At 32.6% G+C, this 15,128-nt stretch overlaps 1 protein-coding gene and 1 pseudogene across 12 annotated transcripts in view; one reads left to right on the plus strand and one right to left on the minus strand.

Moving 5' to 3' along the window:
- BIRC6 (baculoviral IAP repeat containing 6) overlaps window positions 1-15,128 on the plus strand; it is a 189,398-nt gene that overhangs the window by 110,014 nt on the left and 64,256 nt on the right. For all 12 annotated transcript variants that reach the window (XR_003045851.1, XM_025045690.1, XM_025045688.1 and 9 more), the window contains 12 exons: window positions 1,807-2,369; window positions 3,402-3,577; window positions 4,675-4,771; window positions 4,916-5,110; window positions 5,866-6,066; window positions 6,775-7,054; window positions 7,915-8,171; window positions 8,662-8,770; window positions 10,945-11,166; window positions 12,054-12,834; window positions 14,171-14,314; window positions 14,752-14,881. Coding sequence is in view for 11 of the 12 variants with exons in the window: in XM_025045690.1 (XP_024901458.1) it covers window positions 1,807-2,369; window positions 3,402-3,577; window positions 4,675-4,771; window positions 4,916-5,110; window positions 5,866-6,066; window positions 6,775-7,054; window positions 7,915-8,171; window positions 8,662-8,770; window positions 10,945-11,166; window positions 12,054-12,834; window positions 14,171-14,314; window positions 14,752-14,881 (3,155 nt within the window). In the remaining variant the exon portion in view is untranslated. The remainder of the gene's footprint in view (window positions 1-1,806; window positions 2,370-3,401; window positions 3,578-4,674; window positions 4,772-4,915; window positions 5,111-5,865; window positions 6,067-6,774; window positions 7,055-7,914; window positions 8,172-8,661; window positions 8,771-10,944; window positions 11,167-12,053; window positions 12,835-14,170; window positions 14,315-14,751; window positions 14,882-15,128) is intronic.
- On the minus strand, window positions 4,094-4,212 carry LOC112478604 (annotated as a pseudogene).

The raw sequence follows: 15,128 nt of genomic DNA on the forward strand, positions 1-15,128 counted from the left end.
GCCACTTTTCTGTTTATTTAATCTATTCTTTGTTCCCTTTTAAAAAATATTTTTCGGCCTACTTTTGGATTATGTGGTTTTTTTGAGGATGTCACTTTGTTTCCAAAATTGGCTTATTATTTATAACTAAAAAGTTTTGACTATAGTGTTTGCCCTAGCTTTACAATATACATCTTTATTTTATCACAGTCTCCCTTCAAATACCTTAACTCACATATAATGTCAGAACTTTACAGTGTATTTCCAATATTTTTAATATATGACAGGATTGTACAAAAATATATTTCCAATTTCTTCCATTTTGTGACATAGTTGTCATGTTTACTTTTACACGTGCTGTAAACATATAATACATTCCTACAATTTTTCGCTTTAGATAAACATATCTTTTAGACACTAAAGTAAATATTACTTTTGCCTGGAAAGGAATAAGCCTCTTCTAGGGTTATTAGTGTGAGGTTTTAAGTTACTCTTTTTGGAAATTGAGCTGGGTTTGGGTTTTGTTGTTGCTGTGGTTATTTTTAGCGTTAGATCAGCTTCAAATTGATCTAGTTACCTCTGCTTCAATAGGGGTTAGGTAAGGTACAGGGGACTTGTTTCTAATGTTCTTGCTCAATCATCAGCTTTTGGTCTCAGCAGGAGAGCATTTCCTTCTCTGCAGTGGCAGGAAACAGCTCATGGTATTTGAGGTTTTTTTTTCTCGGACACCAAATACATGGTGTCTCTTCAGTACCATTTCTCTTATCTGACATCAGTTGGTGTCCTACAATTCAGTCCTATTCTGACACTACCCAAAGTTAGCATCAGATTCACAGGTTTAATTGCAAAGGCCCAGGTCCCCAGGTTACTCACACTTATATCTGATTTGGCTACAAATTAAGGGGTTCTCACAAGCCCCTCCTCATGTTTGATAATCCATTGAGATGACTCACAGAACTCAGGAAAAATACTTTATTTATGATTACTGGTTTATTATAAAGTATATGACTCAGAAGCAGCCACATAGAATTGATGCATAGTGTTGCATAGGGCAAAGTGTTGGGGGTGAGGGAGGGTGCCTGTGAATGGGTGTGAACTTCAAGTTTTCTGTGTTTTCGCTCTTGTGTACCCTGTGTTTCCTGTGTTGAGCAGTTTGTTAAATATTTTAGCGGAATTCTTCTTACACATTTGTATATTGCTAGCATCTCTTTTTACTAAATTCTGCCGCAGGAAAGCCAATGCTTATATTCTATATCCATGGAAGAGCCTGTGTTTTCATGTATTTCAGGCTTTTTGGTACTCTTTGACCTCAGCAATCTGATGGGTTCAAGAAAAATTATGATTTTATAGTTAATTTGGCTTTTTCTTTTTGTTAGATTGGGGGTGATGATCTTCCCAGCTTTCTATATCTTAGGCATAAGCAGAAGTTGAGGCCATTTAAATTTGATGCATAAGAGTCATATGATTGACTTAATTTTCAAAAACCAAAATCAGTAGGGAATGTTAAAAATAGCAACATTCGCGGATATTACAGAGCTCATTTCATTACGAGGAATGCCTTGTGATATTTAAATATTTTCGTCTGTAGCTTCAGAATCACTCCTTTGATTTACTTGTCATTTAGTTTTCTATTTGGAAGGGTCATTTTTGATTTTGTATAAAGTAGGCAAGAACAAGAAGGACTTAGGAAGAGATGAAACCCATTTGCTACAAATGAAATATTGAATACTAAGCATTAATTATTTGACTTTTTTTGTAATTTGTAATTAACTTCTTTCAGAATATTTCTAAATGGGTTAATTTTTCATTCTTTTTCTTTTTCTGCAGGGGTGCCTTCCAGACAGGCCAAGGACCTCTTGATGCCCAAGTAAAGCTCTTAGAATTTACTCTGGAGCAGAACTTTGAAGTCGTTTCAGTTAGTACTATTTCTGCTGTGATAGAGTCTGTCACCTTTTTAGTGCACCACTATATCACTTGCTCTGACAAAGTGATGTCTCGAAGTGGATCAGATAGCTCAGTGGGTGCTCGAGCATGCTTTGGGGGACTCTTTGCCAACCTTATTCGTCCAGGTGATGCAAAAGCAGTTTGTGGAGAAATGACAAGAGATCAACTTATGTTTGATTTGTTAAAACTGGTTAACATTTTAGTACAGCTGCCTCTTTCGGGCAATAGGGAATACAGTGCAAGAGTGTCTGTGACCACCAATACGACAGACAGTGTTTCAGATGAAGAAAAAGTCTCAGGAGGCAAAGATGGTAATGGAAGCAGTAGTAGTATTCAAGGATCACCTGCATATGTCGCTGATTTAGTGTTAGCCAACCAACAGATTATGAGCCAGATTTTGTCTGCTCTGGGCCTGTGTAATAGTAGTGCCATGGCGATGATAATTGGTACGTATTGAGAATATTAATTTTATAACTTGTTTCTGGTACTATATCTCTTTTCTTTTGCAGTATATGAATTCATTTTCTTTTGACTTTATAGAGTAGAGGTACTTTATTGTTAACTTAGCATGTATGATTTTTTATCAGTGGAAAATTATAGAGTGGCTTCACTCAATAATGAAATTAAAATATTGAAAAATTTAAAGTAAATTTTTTTTAATTGGAAAATACTAACAAAATAATGTCAATTAAATTAAGAAAAAATATCAGTACCATAAAACAGGTACTATAATTTATAGCCACTTATCTCTAACGTTTCTTATTTTTTTTAATTCTTTAACGTCACCACATATTAACCCTTTTTACCCCATCTGTCTCCCTCCTCCCCTTTTTCTCTCTAATGTTTTAAAGATGAAGAATTTCATATCAAATTTTGTTTTAGGGAACCAGTAAGATTTATTCACATTTTCTTAAAAAGTAAAATATAAAATTTTATTTAAGGCATGGCAGTTTCTTTGACACATATATCAATGTAAAATTTATATATTGTTAATTAACTTTTCTTTTTAAAAGCTAATATATAGTGTTAATTTTTTTAAGTAATTGAACTGTTGTAAATTGTGACAAAACCTATTCTTGATGTATTTTGCTTGTTAGTATTTCTTGCGTAAGGGAAATAGTCATTTTTTTTTATTACATGTTTATAAGTATAGTCATATGACAATATCAAATATTGTCCTAATATTTAGGATTATGTTCCTCAGTCATATAACAAAACTTTTTATTGTTACTAACAATAGAGATATCTCATGTATAAGTCAGATAACCAAAAATACATGCTCTATTGAATGTTATGGTAGATATTTTTTTGATTTCTAGGTATATACATATGTGTGTATACACACACACACAGATAGCTATTAATTTACCCGTCCTTCAGTGGTTTTGGAAAAAATGGCCATTAAGCCTGTTTTAATTATTATTGGTTAGTAAAAATATACTTTTTTAAAAAATGTGTAATCTTTTTATTTAAACTAGGGGCAAGTGGATTACATCTCACCAAACATGAAAACTTTCATGGTGGGTTAGATGCCATATCAGTTGGGGATGGATTATTTACCATACTGACAACCCTTAGTAAAAAAGCTTCTACAGTCCACATGATGCTGCAGCCAATTTTAACCTACATGGCCTGTGGATATATGGGCAGACAAGTAAGTTCATTCTAGCAATAGTTGCAGTAATTTGTTTTTAGTAATGAGAGTAGAGAATTATTTATAAGACAGAGGCAGAGTTTTCATGTTATATACTAGAAAATGAACAACATCAGCAGATTAGGATTATCGATTATTAATAGAAGATGGAGAGTAAAGTTTCTTGTAAGTGCTATTGTCAAAGAGGACCACAGTTTTATAAGAATAAAACATTTAACATATTCTTAAATTTTAGATTTTTTTCCATTGTCCTGCTTAGCTCTTTCCTTTTCCCCAAAAATAGCATAGCCGAATACCAAAATGTTGTATATAGATATTATATAGGAAAATTTAACGAATATTTTTTTCAAGTTTATGTTGGCTATTTAGTTTCCTTTCAATTAAAAGGGATTAGGGTAATTTTAAAAGAAAGATTGTTTAGAATATTGCTGCTTTTTATATTTCGCTTTTAAGAAATGAAATTTTAGGAACAAGTGTGCTTATTTTATTTTTTTATTTAAAACAGAACAAAAAAACCTCCTACAGCTCCTGGTTTTCCAGGGTGGTCTCCCATCTAAGTACTAACCAGGCCTGACCCTGCTTAGCTTCCGAGGTCCGACGAGATCGGGCACATTCACTGTGGCATGGCTGTACACCCAGCGTGCTTATTTTAACTTCTAGTCCATTTACCATTTTTTTTTCAAATGCAGCTTTGAAACAGATTTTTAAGAAATGTTTTATATGTGAATGTAATTATTTAAAAAAATATTTATTACATGTTTATATATTTCTCCACTGGAAGACACAAAGATGTTTGAGGAAGATTAATTTTTAAATGAAATTAGTGTTTAGTGGAAAACAAAATCAATGCACATTAATTTAAGGTAGAAATGATAGGTAAAAACAGATGCGTAAAAAATTAGCTCAGAATTCAGAGAGGAGCCTTTACTTCCTTTTTGATTCAGGTAAGACATTTTGATAGATTTTTGGGGTTTAGTGACTTAGATTAAGGCTGTCATTTTATAATTATAAAAGAATATTCTGTATGAAGTTTGGTTGTCCTAATTCATAGGAAATTAATAATCACTATTTTAATATTATACATGTATTGTTTTTAGGGGTCTCTTGCTACTTGCCAGTTATCTGAACCATTGTTGTGGTTTATTTTGAGAGTATTGGATACTAGTGATGCCTTGAAAGCATTCCATGATATGGGTAAGATAAAAAACCAAAAATTATCATTTAACTATAATCACTTGATATACTTAATGTTCTTATTTTTGTAGTCTTCAGTGAAAGTTGATTTGATGTCAAACCATCTGTTTTAAGATAATTTTCATTTACTATTTGTAAATTTAGGTGGTGTTCAGCTCATTTGCAACAATATGGTTACTAGTACAAGGGCTATTGTAAACACTGCAAGAAGTATGGTATCAACTATCATGAAATTTCTTGACTGTGGTCCAAATAAAGCTGTTGACAGCACTTTGAAAACAAGAATACTAGCTTCTGAGCCTGACAATGCAGAAGGGATCCATAACTTCGCACCCCTGGGTAAGAAGAGATTTTAAACCTTACTGTTATAAATTTATGTAGTTTATTATTTATGTAATTTATGTTTTAATGAAGCGAAAATAGTTGTCGAAGTAAGTTGATCATGTTATAATATCACCATTTTAATTAAAAACAGTTGATTTAAAAGTGGTGGTTTTGAAACATGCTGATTAGTAGTTCTTTAGCAGTAAAATTTCTTTTTGAGTTTAAAGTACCATTTAAGAAACTAAATAGCAAATTATGTCAGTTTTCATTGTAAATGTTAGTTTTAGAGAACTTGTTCCTTATTTTGAGGAGTGTTTTCTCTTTAAGAAGCTTCAGGATTAGATAGTTAATCCTTTTTCCAGTTTACATAGTTTTTTCTTTTTTCTTTCTCTTTCTTTTTCATATTTCTAACTCATGAGCATTGACAACTTAGAATAAAAGTGATTACTTTCAGAGTGAAGACTATTGGACATTGCTTTTTACTTAAGTCATTTGGGAATTATGCTGTATTTGTTACGATATTTTCATTTGACATGCGAGTATAAATAAATTAGGCAGCAGTTAAAAATGAACTTGTCACTTTGCCAGTTTACTGGATGAACTGATGTGTTGTGAATATTGTGGCAAATCATGCTAAATGTACCAAGTACATTCATAGTATCAAATCTTCACATTTTTAACGGATATTTCTAGTGTAATTATGATTTGATTAGTTCTTGATGCTTTATTGGGATTCTTTGGTTTTATTTTATTCAAAATATCTTCTGTAGGTACAATCACATCTAGCAGTCCTACTGCCCAACCAGCTGAGGTGCTTTTGCAAGCCACACCACCCCATAGAAGAGCTCGCTCTGCCGCTTGGTCCTACATCTTTCTGCCAGAGGAGGCTTGGTGTGACCTTACCATTCACCTTCCTGCAGCAGTACTTCTTAAAGAGATACATATCCAGCCTCACCTTGCATCTCTTGCAAGTGAGTAATATTTTTTGTAAAGACATATCATAATAATAAACTATGATGTAGGAACATTTAACAATGAAAAAATGTACAGCAAACAGCTTTATACTTAGACATGATTTCCAGATTTCTTAATTTTGATGATTTTAGCATAGTATTCACTATTACCGCCAAATAATTTCCCATGAAATGAAAGGTCATGGCTGTTCTCCTCAAATAAATAGGATGTTTAATGAAATCCAAACAGATATATTCCAGTTAATACTATTTTGCCTTTTTTCTTCCCCAAATTTATTAAACTATAGCATTAAGTCTAAATGAGTTAGTTTATACACCTGTGAATAGCATTCTTAGTTTTTCCAGCCTGGTCCTCTGTTCTAGCCCTATTATGTGAAGTTAGCATAGATTTATTTGTGTATGCCTCCCACCCCCACTGTAAGATAATTAATTACATCTGTAAAGAATTTTTTAATTATAATACTTTGTAATATTTTAAGTATTTGATTTTATTTCTAATATTTTGAGTATCATTTATTTGATGCTTTTTCACTGAGTATTGTTATAACTTTTCAAGGTGAAGAATTCAAAAGAATTTTTAGAAAGGTTATACTATAAGAGGAGCAGAAACTCATCTGGGATGTCCACTTTACTGGGATTTCCACTAACTTATGAAGTCTAGTTTACTTTTTCTTTAGTAATTGTTTGATTTTTCTCTTCTTACAGCCTGCCCATCCTCAGTGTCTGTTGAAGTAAGTGCAGATGGAGTAAATATGCTGCCTTTGTCCACTCCTGTTGTCACAAGTGGTCTCACCTACATAAAAATTCAGCTCGTAAAAGCTGAAGTGGCCTCTGCTGTCTGCCTTAGACTCCATCGTCCACGAGATGCCAGCACATTAGGCCTTTCACAGATTAAGTTACTGGGCCTCACTGCTTTTGGTACCACTTCTTCAGCAACAGTTAATAATCCCTTTCTTCCATCTGAAGATCAGGTATCTAAAACAAGGTATGTTTATTTCTCATTCGTAAAATTATTTTGTGGTTTCTTTTTTACGGTTTAAGTTGTTTTTTGTTCCATTAGTATCTATATAATAGCATAATTTAAGTATATTAAAGACAATTCTGTAGAAGCAGAACCCTGAGGCTATTTAAAATTGAGATTTATGAGTGTTTAATCTTGAAATGATCTACAGTGTAGTATAAGTAGATACGGGTTTCAGTTATTTGGATTGGAGTCTAATATAAGAATACATCTGAACCATACGAACTGACCATATAAACCAGGCAGCTATACTTATATGGCAATTCCTAAGTGCCAGTCAGCAGAAGGGTTAGAGTCAAACCTTACAAACCAAACAAATATGGACCTATATTCTTAAATTTATATTCTTGTAGATTTTAAATATTCTTAAATTTACATTCTTGTAGATTTTGGTGGCTGAAAATTTTATAGATGAATTTTATTAAAAGTTTTGCTTGATTAAAAAAGTTTAGGATATTGTTTTTTTAATTCTTAAGCTGCTAAGACTTTGCATTTTTGCAAGTCTGTAATCCTATGCGGTTAGTATTTATAAATATAAATATGTGTATATATATAAAATCATTTCCTGACTAATTTTTCAAAAAAGCAAGTCATTGTTCCCGAATGCTGTTAACACGTAAGTACTTTTATTTGTTATGTCAGAGAGGAAACTTGCTGTTTAAGTCTTTATCGACATTACACTATTCTAAAACTTTTAATTTTTTACATAGATTGATGCATGTTAATGAAACAGCATGCTGATCTTTAAGAAGTTTTGTTTTATACTGAAATAATTTGAGCTACTTAAACTTACCATATAAGCCACTTTGTGTTGTGTATTTCAGTATTGGATGGTTACGGTTATTACATCATTGCCTTACTCACATAAGTGATCTGGAAGGAATGATGGCAAGTGCAGCTGCACCCACTGCTAATCTGCTACAGACTTGTGCTGCCTTATTGATGTCCCCATACTGTGGAATGCATTCACCCAACATTGAGGTCGTGCTTGTAAAGATAGGACTGCAGTCCACTAGAATTGGCCTGAAGCTTATAGACATTCTACTGAGAAATTGTGCAGCATCAGGCAGTGATCCTACAGGTGACAGTTAACTTTAATTTTAATTTTTGTAGTTGAACAGTGTGATATTTGTGATTAATTATTTCTGGAATTAACTTCTATACAGCTTCCTTATTTTGGGAATTTGTTTTTGTTGTTGGAATTTACGAAAGTATTTATTTTCCATTTTTATTTAAGAAATTTTTTAAATTACAGTTTACATTCAGTATTATTTTATATTAGTTTCAGGTGTGCAGCATGGTGGTTAGACATTTATATAATTTACGAAGTGATCCCCATGTTTAGTCTAGTACCCACCTAGCTATAACAAAATTATAGACAATGTTTCCTATGCAGTACATTATATCCCCATGACCATTTTATGTGGTACTTTATATCCCCATGACCATTTTGTAACAACCAGTTTGTACAGAAGAGTTACTTTTAATGAATAATTTAAAATTAAATTGAGCAAATCTTCCTATCCCATTTGCTTATTTAGCAAACCTTTTCTTTTGATTCTTTGTGCAAGATTTGAATAGCCCTTTACTTTTTGGAAGACTGAATGGACTCTCTTCTGACTCTACGATAGATATTCTTTACCAGCTTGGAACAACTCAGGATCCTGGAACAAAAGACAGGTATGTAATGATCTCATTTTTAAATTAAGTTCACATATTCGCGCAATAGCATATAGAGAATGTTATTTGTAATACTTTCTCCTTAGATCATTTTATAAAAGTTAAGACTGTTTATTATATTGTATATATACCTGTATGCTTTTCATATATTTGGACATGTTTTAAGCAAATTTTAACTTAAATATAATTCTTAATCATTATCGCTTCTGAGGAATGGAATGGAATAGAATAAAACATTAAATATATTTTTATGTGAACCATGTTGTGATGAAATCTTTATATGTGATGGAAACATTTTAGTTTGATGTAGTCCCATTTCTTTTTTTCTTTTGTTTAATGTAGTTCTTTCTTAATGTCTTCTGCTTTCAAACTGATAAGAGTTCCAAGTATTTTTGAAACATGTTATTGATGATAAATATTTGAGTGATGCTTTGGCATTCTCTAGTTTTATGTCTGTCATCTGTGTCAGAAGAACATACTTATAGAGTGAATATAAATAATCCTTGCGCTAGAGATTGTTTCTTGACTTACGTTACCCTTTAATATTTTGGTTAATTTATATTTAAATTTAATGATTTGATATTTTATTTCTTGCTTCATAAATTGACAAATGATTAATTTTTGGCAGGCACTTATTCATTTTGTAGGTATTTACTAAGTAGCTGCTGTATGCATGGCACTGTGCTAGATCCTAGAGAGACAAAGTTAATTAACTTTGACTTTTTGCCCTCAGGGTTGAGGAGACAGCGCAGTGTCACTCACAGGGAAGATTTACATAGGTCACTCTTGGGGGTATGGGATAGAGCACCAGGCAGTAAAGGCATCTGGGAAAAAAATTATTTAATCACTGATAATATAATAGCTTTCACTTATTTTAGGCTAGTTGCTTTTATGTTCTCTTGATTAAAAATATTTAAATGATGTTTAACAAAGAAATTTAGTTTCAGCGTGATGGTTTCAAAATACAAAATAGGCTGACTTCTTTTTCATTAAGCCTTTTGCTTTATATAAACTATAATCGTATTATACTTAAAAATAAATTGGAATATTTTTTGACAGAGTAAATAGGAATTTGTGCCAAAGTTGAATTGTAATGGTTAATAAAGTTAAAAAAACATTTTTAGTTAGTGTTAATTACTTTTCTAGAACAGGTTTCTTGAAATCTCTTATGATTATTCAAGTTTTAATAGTTTTTATCATAAGAAGAAAATTATATTTAATAAAACTTAAATGTTTCAGAGTTTCAGAATTGAAGTTAATGACAAGACTGTTAGCTTCTGTGGACTGAGAAAATGCTACTCTTCTTTAACTGCCTCATCTTCCTTCTTTTTCTCTGACTTGTCATTATTTCCTATTACATGAAATTTAAAGAGTACTATTTTTATCCTTCTGTCCTTCACTGTAGAGAGAGGATTAAGTAGTATTATATATCTTCCTTACCCGGAAGCAAAGAATCTGGAGGTTTAAAATAGAAATTTGAAAGTAAACAAAGACAAATATAGTGTTTTAAGAACTTGACAATGACTCTTATACCTTTTTGTTGTTGTTGTTGTTGTTGTTTAATACAAACTCCAAAGCATTGTTGCTTTAAAGGTTCTTTTGCTCTCAGTGATTCCCAGCTCCGGGGTATTGAGGGTAGAGTGGCACTTGTGAAAATACATATGTTGGGACTATACTCTGTTTTCAGAGTTAAGGAAGGTGGGTGGCTGCTACTTGTATTTAGTGGATGGAGGTCAGAGGTTTGAAACATGCTGTATTGTGTGAGATTTTGCACAATGAAAAATTAGCCCTAGATTACTGCTCTCGGATGTATGGATTTGTTATGAGAGAAAATTTAGAAGAAGGGTCGGTTAAGCTGTATAGCCCATAATTCTAGATATTTATGTATTTTGTTAAAAATTAGGTAAGAATTCATCAGTGTTTATTTGTTGAATTATAGTTGTGTTATCTCAAACATTTTCATGTTAAGACTGGTTGGTAAGGTTATTGGAAAAATAGAACTCCTATATCCTTTTACGCTCATATGTTTTTTTCACTCTTATTTTAGATTGAAATTATCAAGAACAATTAGTATATTATTTTCAGTAAACACATTGCTTGCATGCAGTGTGATGTTTATATTAAATGTCAGTTGCGGTATAATTGGTTATTTGAATACATTTTCTTCTTTTAAGAATTCAGGCCTTGTTAAAATGGGTCAGTGATTCTGCAAGAGTGGCTGCTATGAAGAGAAGTGGCAGGATGAGCTACATGTGCCCTAACTCTTCAGCAATAGAGTATGGTCTTCTGATGCCATCTCCTTCTCATTTGCACTGTGTAGCAGCAATTCTGTGGCATAGTTATGAACTGCTTGTAGAGTATGATTTACCAGCACTACTGGATCGAGACCTCTTTGAGTAAGTATGATTTGTGAAATCTTCCCGCCCCCCCACCGCCCCCCCAGTACTAGATTACTTTGGTTTTCACTGGATGAAACTATTTTATATGCTTATTGGGTTAAATATAATTGTTAATGTGTGTGCTTCTGCAGTTCTTAGTGTTTATCTTGTTTGGAAATTTATCCATCAGATTCTTTGTCCAATATGCAACTGTGGAGGAAAAGTATAGACAGAAATTTTGAAAAACTACTTCAGACAGTTTTTACATTTCGTTCATTACTTTTTAAAAACCTATTATGATTGTTCTGATAAGTAGTTTCCACTACCCACATTTTCTTCACCATACTCAGCTAAGGCTTTGCTGAACTTGCTTCCTGATAACTGCGAAGTTTGTAGCAGAACATTATATTTATTTCTGGAGAGCTCCATTACTCAGAAGCTTTGGCCTTTTGCCTTCTACTCTGTTATTTTCATATTTGGCTCTACCAGTTGGCATAACACATCACTAATTAGTGAAACTCACTGATAGTTTTTGATTTGCAAACATAATTTAAGCCATCAGTCATATCAAATTTGATCTAAACATTTCCTTGGTATAATTTTTCATTGTTTCTTTATGTGACTTTTTTGAGGTCACACAGAGAATAGTAGAAGCACTGTAATATAGATCCCTTGGTTTTCTGTACTCATTTTAAAAGTCTAACTTCCAGTTTACGTAAATACTTAAATAATGTATATCACAAGCAGTCTTCTTGAAATCATGTTATAATGTAATGGTATTTATTTCAAATAAACTATAATTTTCATCAGAATATAGATTGATCTCTAATAGAAATATTTGGAATAGTGAGGTCTTTCTAAAAATATATATATGCTTGTTAACATGGTATGTTTTATTCCCCTAGGTTACTTTTTAATTGGTCCATGTCTCTTCCCTGCAATATGGTTTTGAAGAAAGCTGTTGACAGTCTACTTTGCTCAATGTGTCACATACACCCAAGTTATTTTTCTTTGCTCATGGGCTGGATGGGAATTACTCCTCCTCCAATGCAATGTCACCACAGACTGTCCATGACAGATGATAGCAAAAAGCAAGACCTTAGTTCATCTTTAACAGATGATTCTAAAAATGCACAAGCGCCTCTTGCACTAACTGAATCACATCTGGCAACCCTTGCTGCTTCTTCTCAATCTCCAGAAGCTATCAAACAATTATTGGACTCAGGTTTGCCTTCTCTTCTTGTGAGGAGTCTGGCTAATTTCTGCTTTAGTCACATTTCTTACTCAGAAAGCATCGCTCAGTCAATAGATGCTTCCCAGGACAAACTCAGGCGGCATCATGTTCCACAGCAATGTAATAAGATGCCTATCACAGCAGACCTGGTTGCTCCTGTTCTTAGGTTTTTGACAGAAGTTGGCAATAGCCATATTATGAAAGACTGGCTTGGTGGGTCTGAAGTCAATCCACTATGGACAGCACTCCTGTTTTTATTGTGTCACTCTGGGTCTACTTCTGGAGGACATAATTTAGGTGCACAACAGACCAGTTCAAGATCAGCTTCTCTTTCTTCAGCTACTACAACAGGATTGACTACTCAACAGAGGACAGCGATTGAGAATGCAACTGTTGCATTCTTTCTGCAGTGCATTTCATGCCACCCTAATAATCAAAAGCTGATGGCACAGGTAACAGTAGAAAAACTGGCTTATGTTTTATGTGTCTCATTTTAATACGTCAGATAGCACAAGTGAAATTAGTTATGAAAGTGTCATGTATTAAGGCCAGGTGATGGTAAAGTTTGGAGTTGGGTGTGTTTAAGGATCTAAATTTAAACCGTAATTAAAATATAGTACTTACTTATATGTCCTTTATCCTCCCTCAGTTGTTACATAAATCAGTTATTCTTTTTGATGCAATAATGAGCAAATTCACTGAGATTTTAGGTATAGATCATATACTTTGAAAACTCTCCCAAATAACAAGAACAGACCCAGATAACAAACACTCGAGCTACTGGAACAGGACTGACCGCTCAAAGGTGGTCATTTAGTGCCTCATATACTTTGAGGCATTGCATTTTTTTGTAACTGGATTGCTACAAGTGTTGGTTTGATTCTAATGAAGCAGACATTAGAGTAGGTTTTAGATAGGAGACTCCTGACAAATCACATTAAAAATGTGAAGGAAGATTTTATTCTATTAAGTCTATAGAGTTACAAATCATGAAAGTTGAAATTATTTCAAGAATAACTACTTTTTGCCAGATTCTTCTTCTTTCTAGCTGTTGTTTCTAGCTTTAGCAAGATGTTTAACATGTAAAATAGGGTTAGTAATACCTGCTTCAAACATTTTTTTAAGAGGATTAAATATTGTATACAAAGTACTTAGCATAGAATCTGTCTGAGACATGGTAGACATCAATAAATATCAACTTATTTTTACCTCCTTCCTTGATAGTGCTATTTTAGGTCAAACTTATTAATATCAAAAGGATAGCTATCATAATTTTCAAAAAATACCGAATGATTTAACTTTTTAAGAACAGCAGATACTTTACTGCCTAAACTAATTAATTATTGGGAAACTAAATCTGCTTAATATGCCTAGTTAAAAAGAAATGCTTAAATTACCAATATTAACTAAGGCCATGCATATGGGTATTTGAAAATTCAGTTTGTGTTTTTAGGTAGCATGATACTTTGTGTTCCATTGCTTTCATAATTTTTATTGTATTTTAACCACATTGATACTGACTAAAGTTAAAATTAAGTTGGTTATGCTGGGTATTTATAAAAACCCTGTAGTAGTAATTTCTCTTATCCATAGACATTTTTTTTGCACTTTTAACTTTTCATCTACTTCTCTGTTCATATATTTCAAGATGAAATAAGTATTCTTTAATTGCTGATCTGATGTATTCAGATATAGTTAATTCAAATTCTTAATTTTCCTCTTTATTCTTTAAAGTACAAAGCTGCAAATAAATACTGCATTTAACTTTGAAATCTCTTGCCTTGCCAGGTTCTCTGTGAGCTATTTCAGACGTCTCCTCAGAGAGGGAACCTTCCAACGTCGGGGAACATTTCAGGGTTTATACGTAGATTATTTTTGCAGTTGATGCTAGAGGATGAGAAAGTGACAATGTTTCTTCAGTCTCCCTGTCCAGTGAGTTTTCAACAGTTAAATTAATCTTTCATGGTTATCTGTGTTTGCGCAACAATATAATTTCACATCAGAGCTTGCAGTTATCTCTCTATGTTCTAATTTCGAATATAGCAAACTAAAACTAGAACAAGTTTTTTACATTATGATCTCTTTTGTACATTATAATCTCTTCCAGATAACCCTCTCTGCCTAGAATAACCTAATTGTACCTTACCTTGAATAGTGAAATTCGATGTGGGGAAAAGTGATATATTTTAGGTATAATAATGCTAATGTAAAAGTTGACCAAGAAATCACATGATAATGTGCCAGTTTTAAAACAAGCCCTTTATATTTTATATGCATTGTTGAATTTTTCATCTTTTTATGCCTTTGAAATTTTTCATGATACATATTTCAAAAAATGACATCATGATTTTTTAAAAATTCATTTTCAGCTCTACAAAGGTAGAATTAATGCTACTAGTCATGTCATCCAGCATCCAATGTATGGAGCAGGCCATAAGTTCCGTACACTTCATCTGCCAGTCTCAACAACATTATCCGAAGTTCTTGACAGAGTGTCAGGTAAGACAGATTTAAATATTAATTTTTCTTTAATCTTATATTAGATGTATATGGAATTTTATTACTTTTATAACTTTATTTTACTGCATTCATTCACTCATTTAATGACTAGAAAAGGTCAAGATAACTTCACATTTTGAAGCATGAGTAAGAAGCCGATGAAAAAGAAAAAATGTGCATTCCAGCACCTGTAATTATTTGGTATAATGTGTTTATGTGTATTAATGACAGAATGGATAGTTGGAAA

Source organism: Pteropus alecto, unplaced genomic scaffold (genome assembly GCF_000325575.1).
Source record: "Pteropus alecto unplaced genomic scaffold, ASM32557v1 scaffold61, whole genome shotgun sequence".
Lineage (NCBI taxonomy): Eukaryota > Metazoa > Chordata > Mammalia > Chiroptera > Pteropodidae > Pteropus > Pteropus alecto.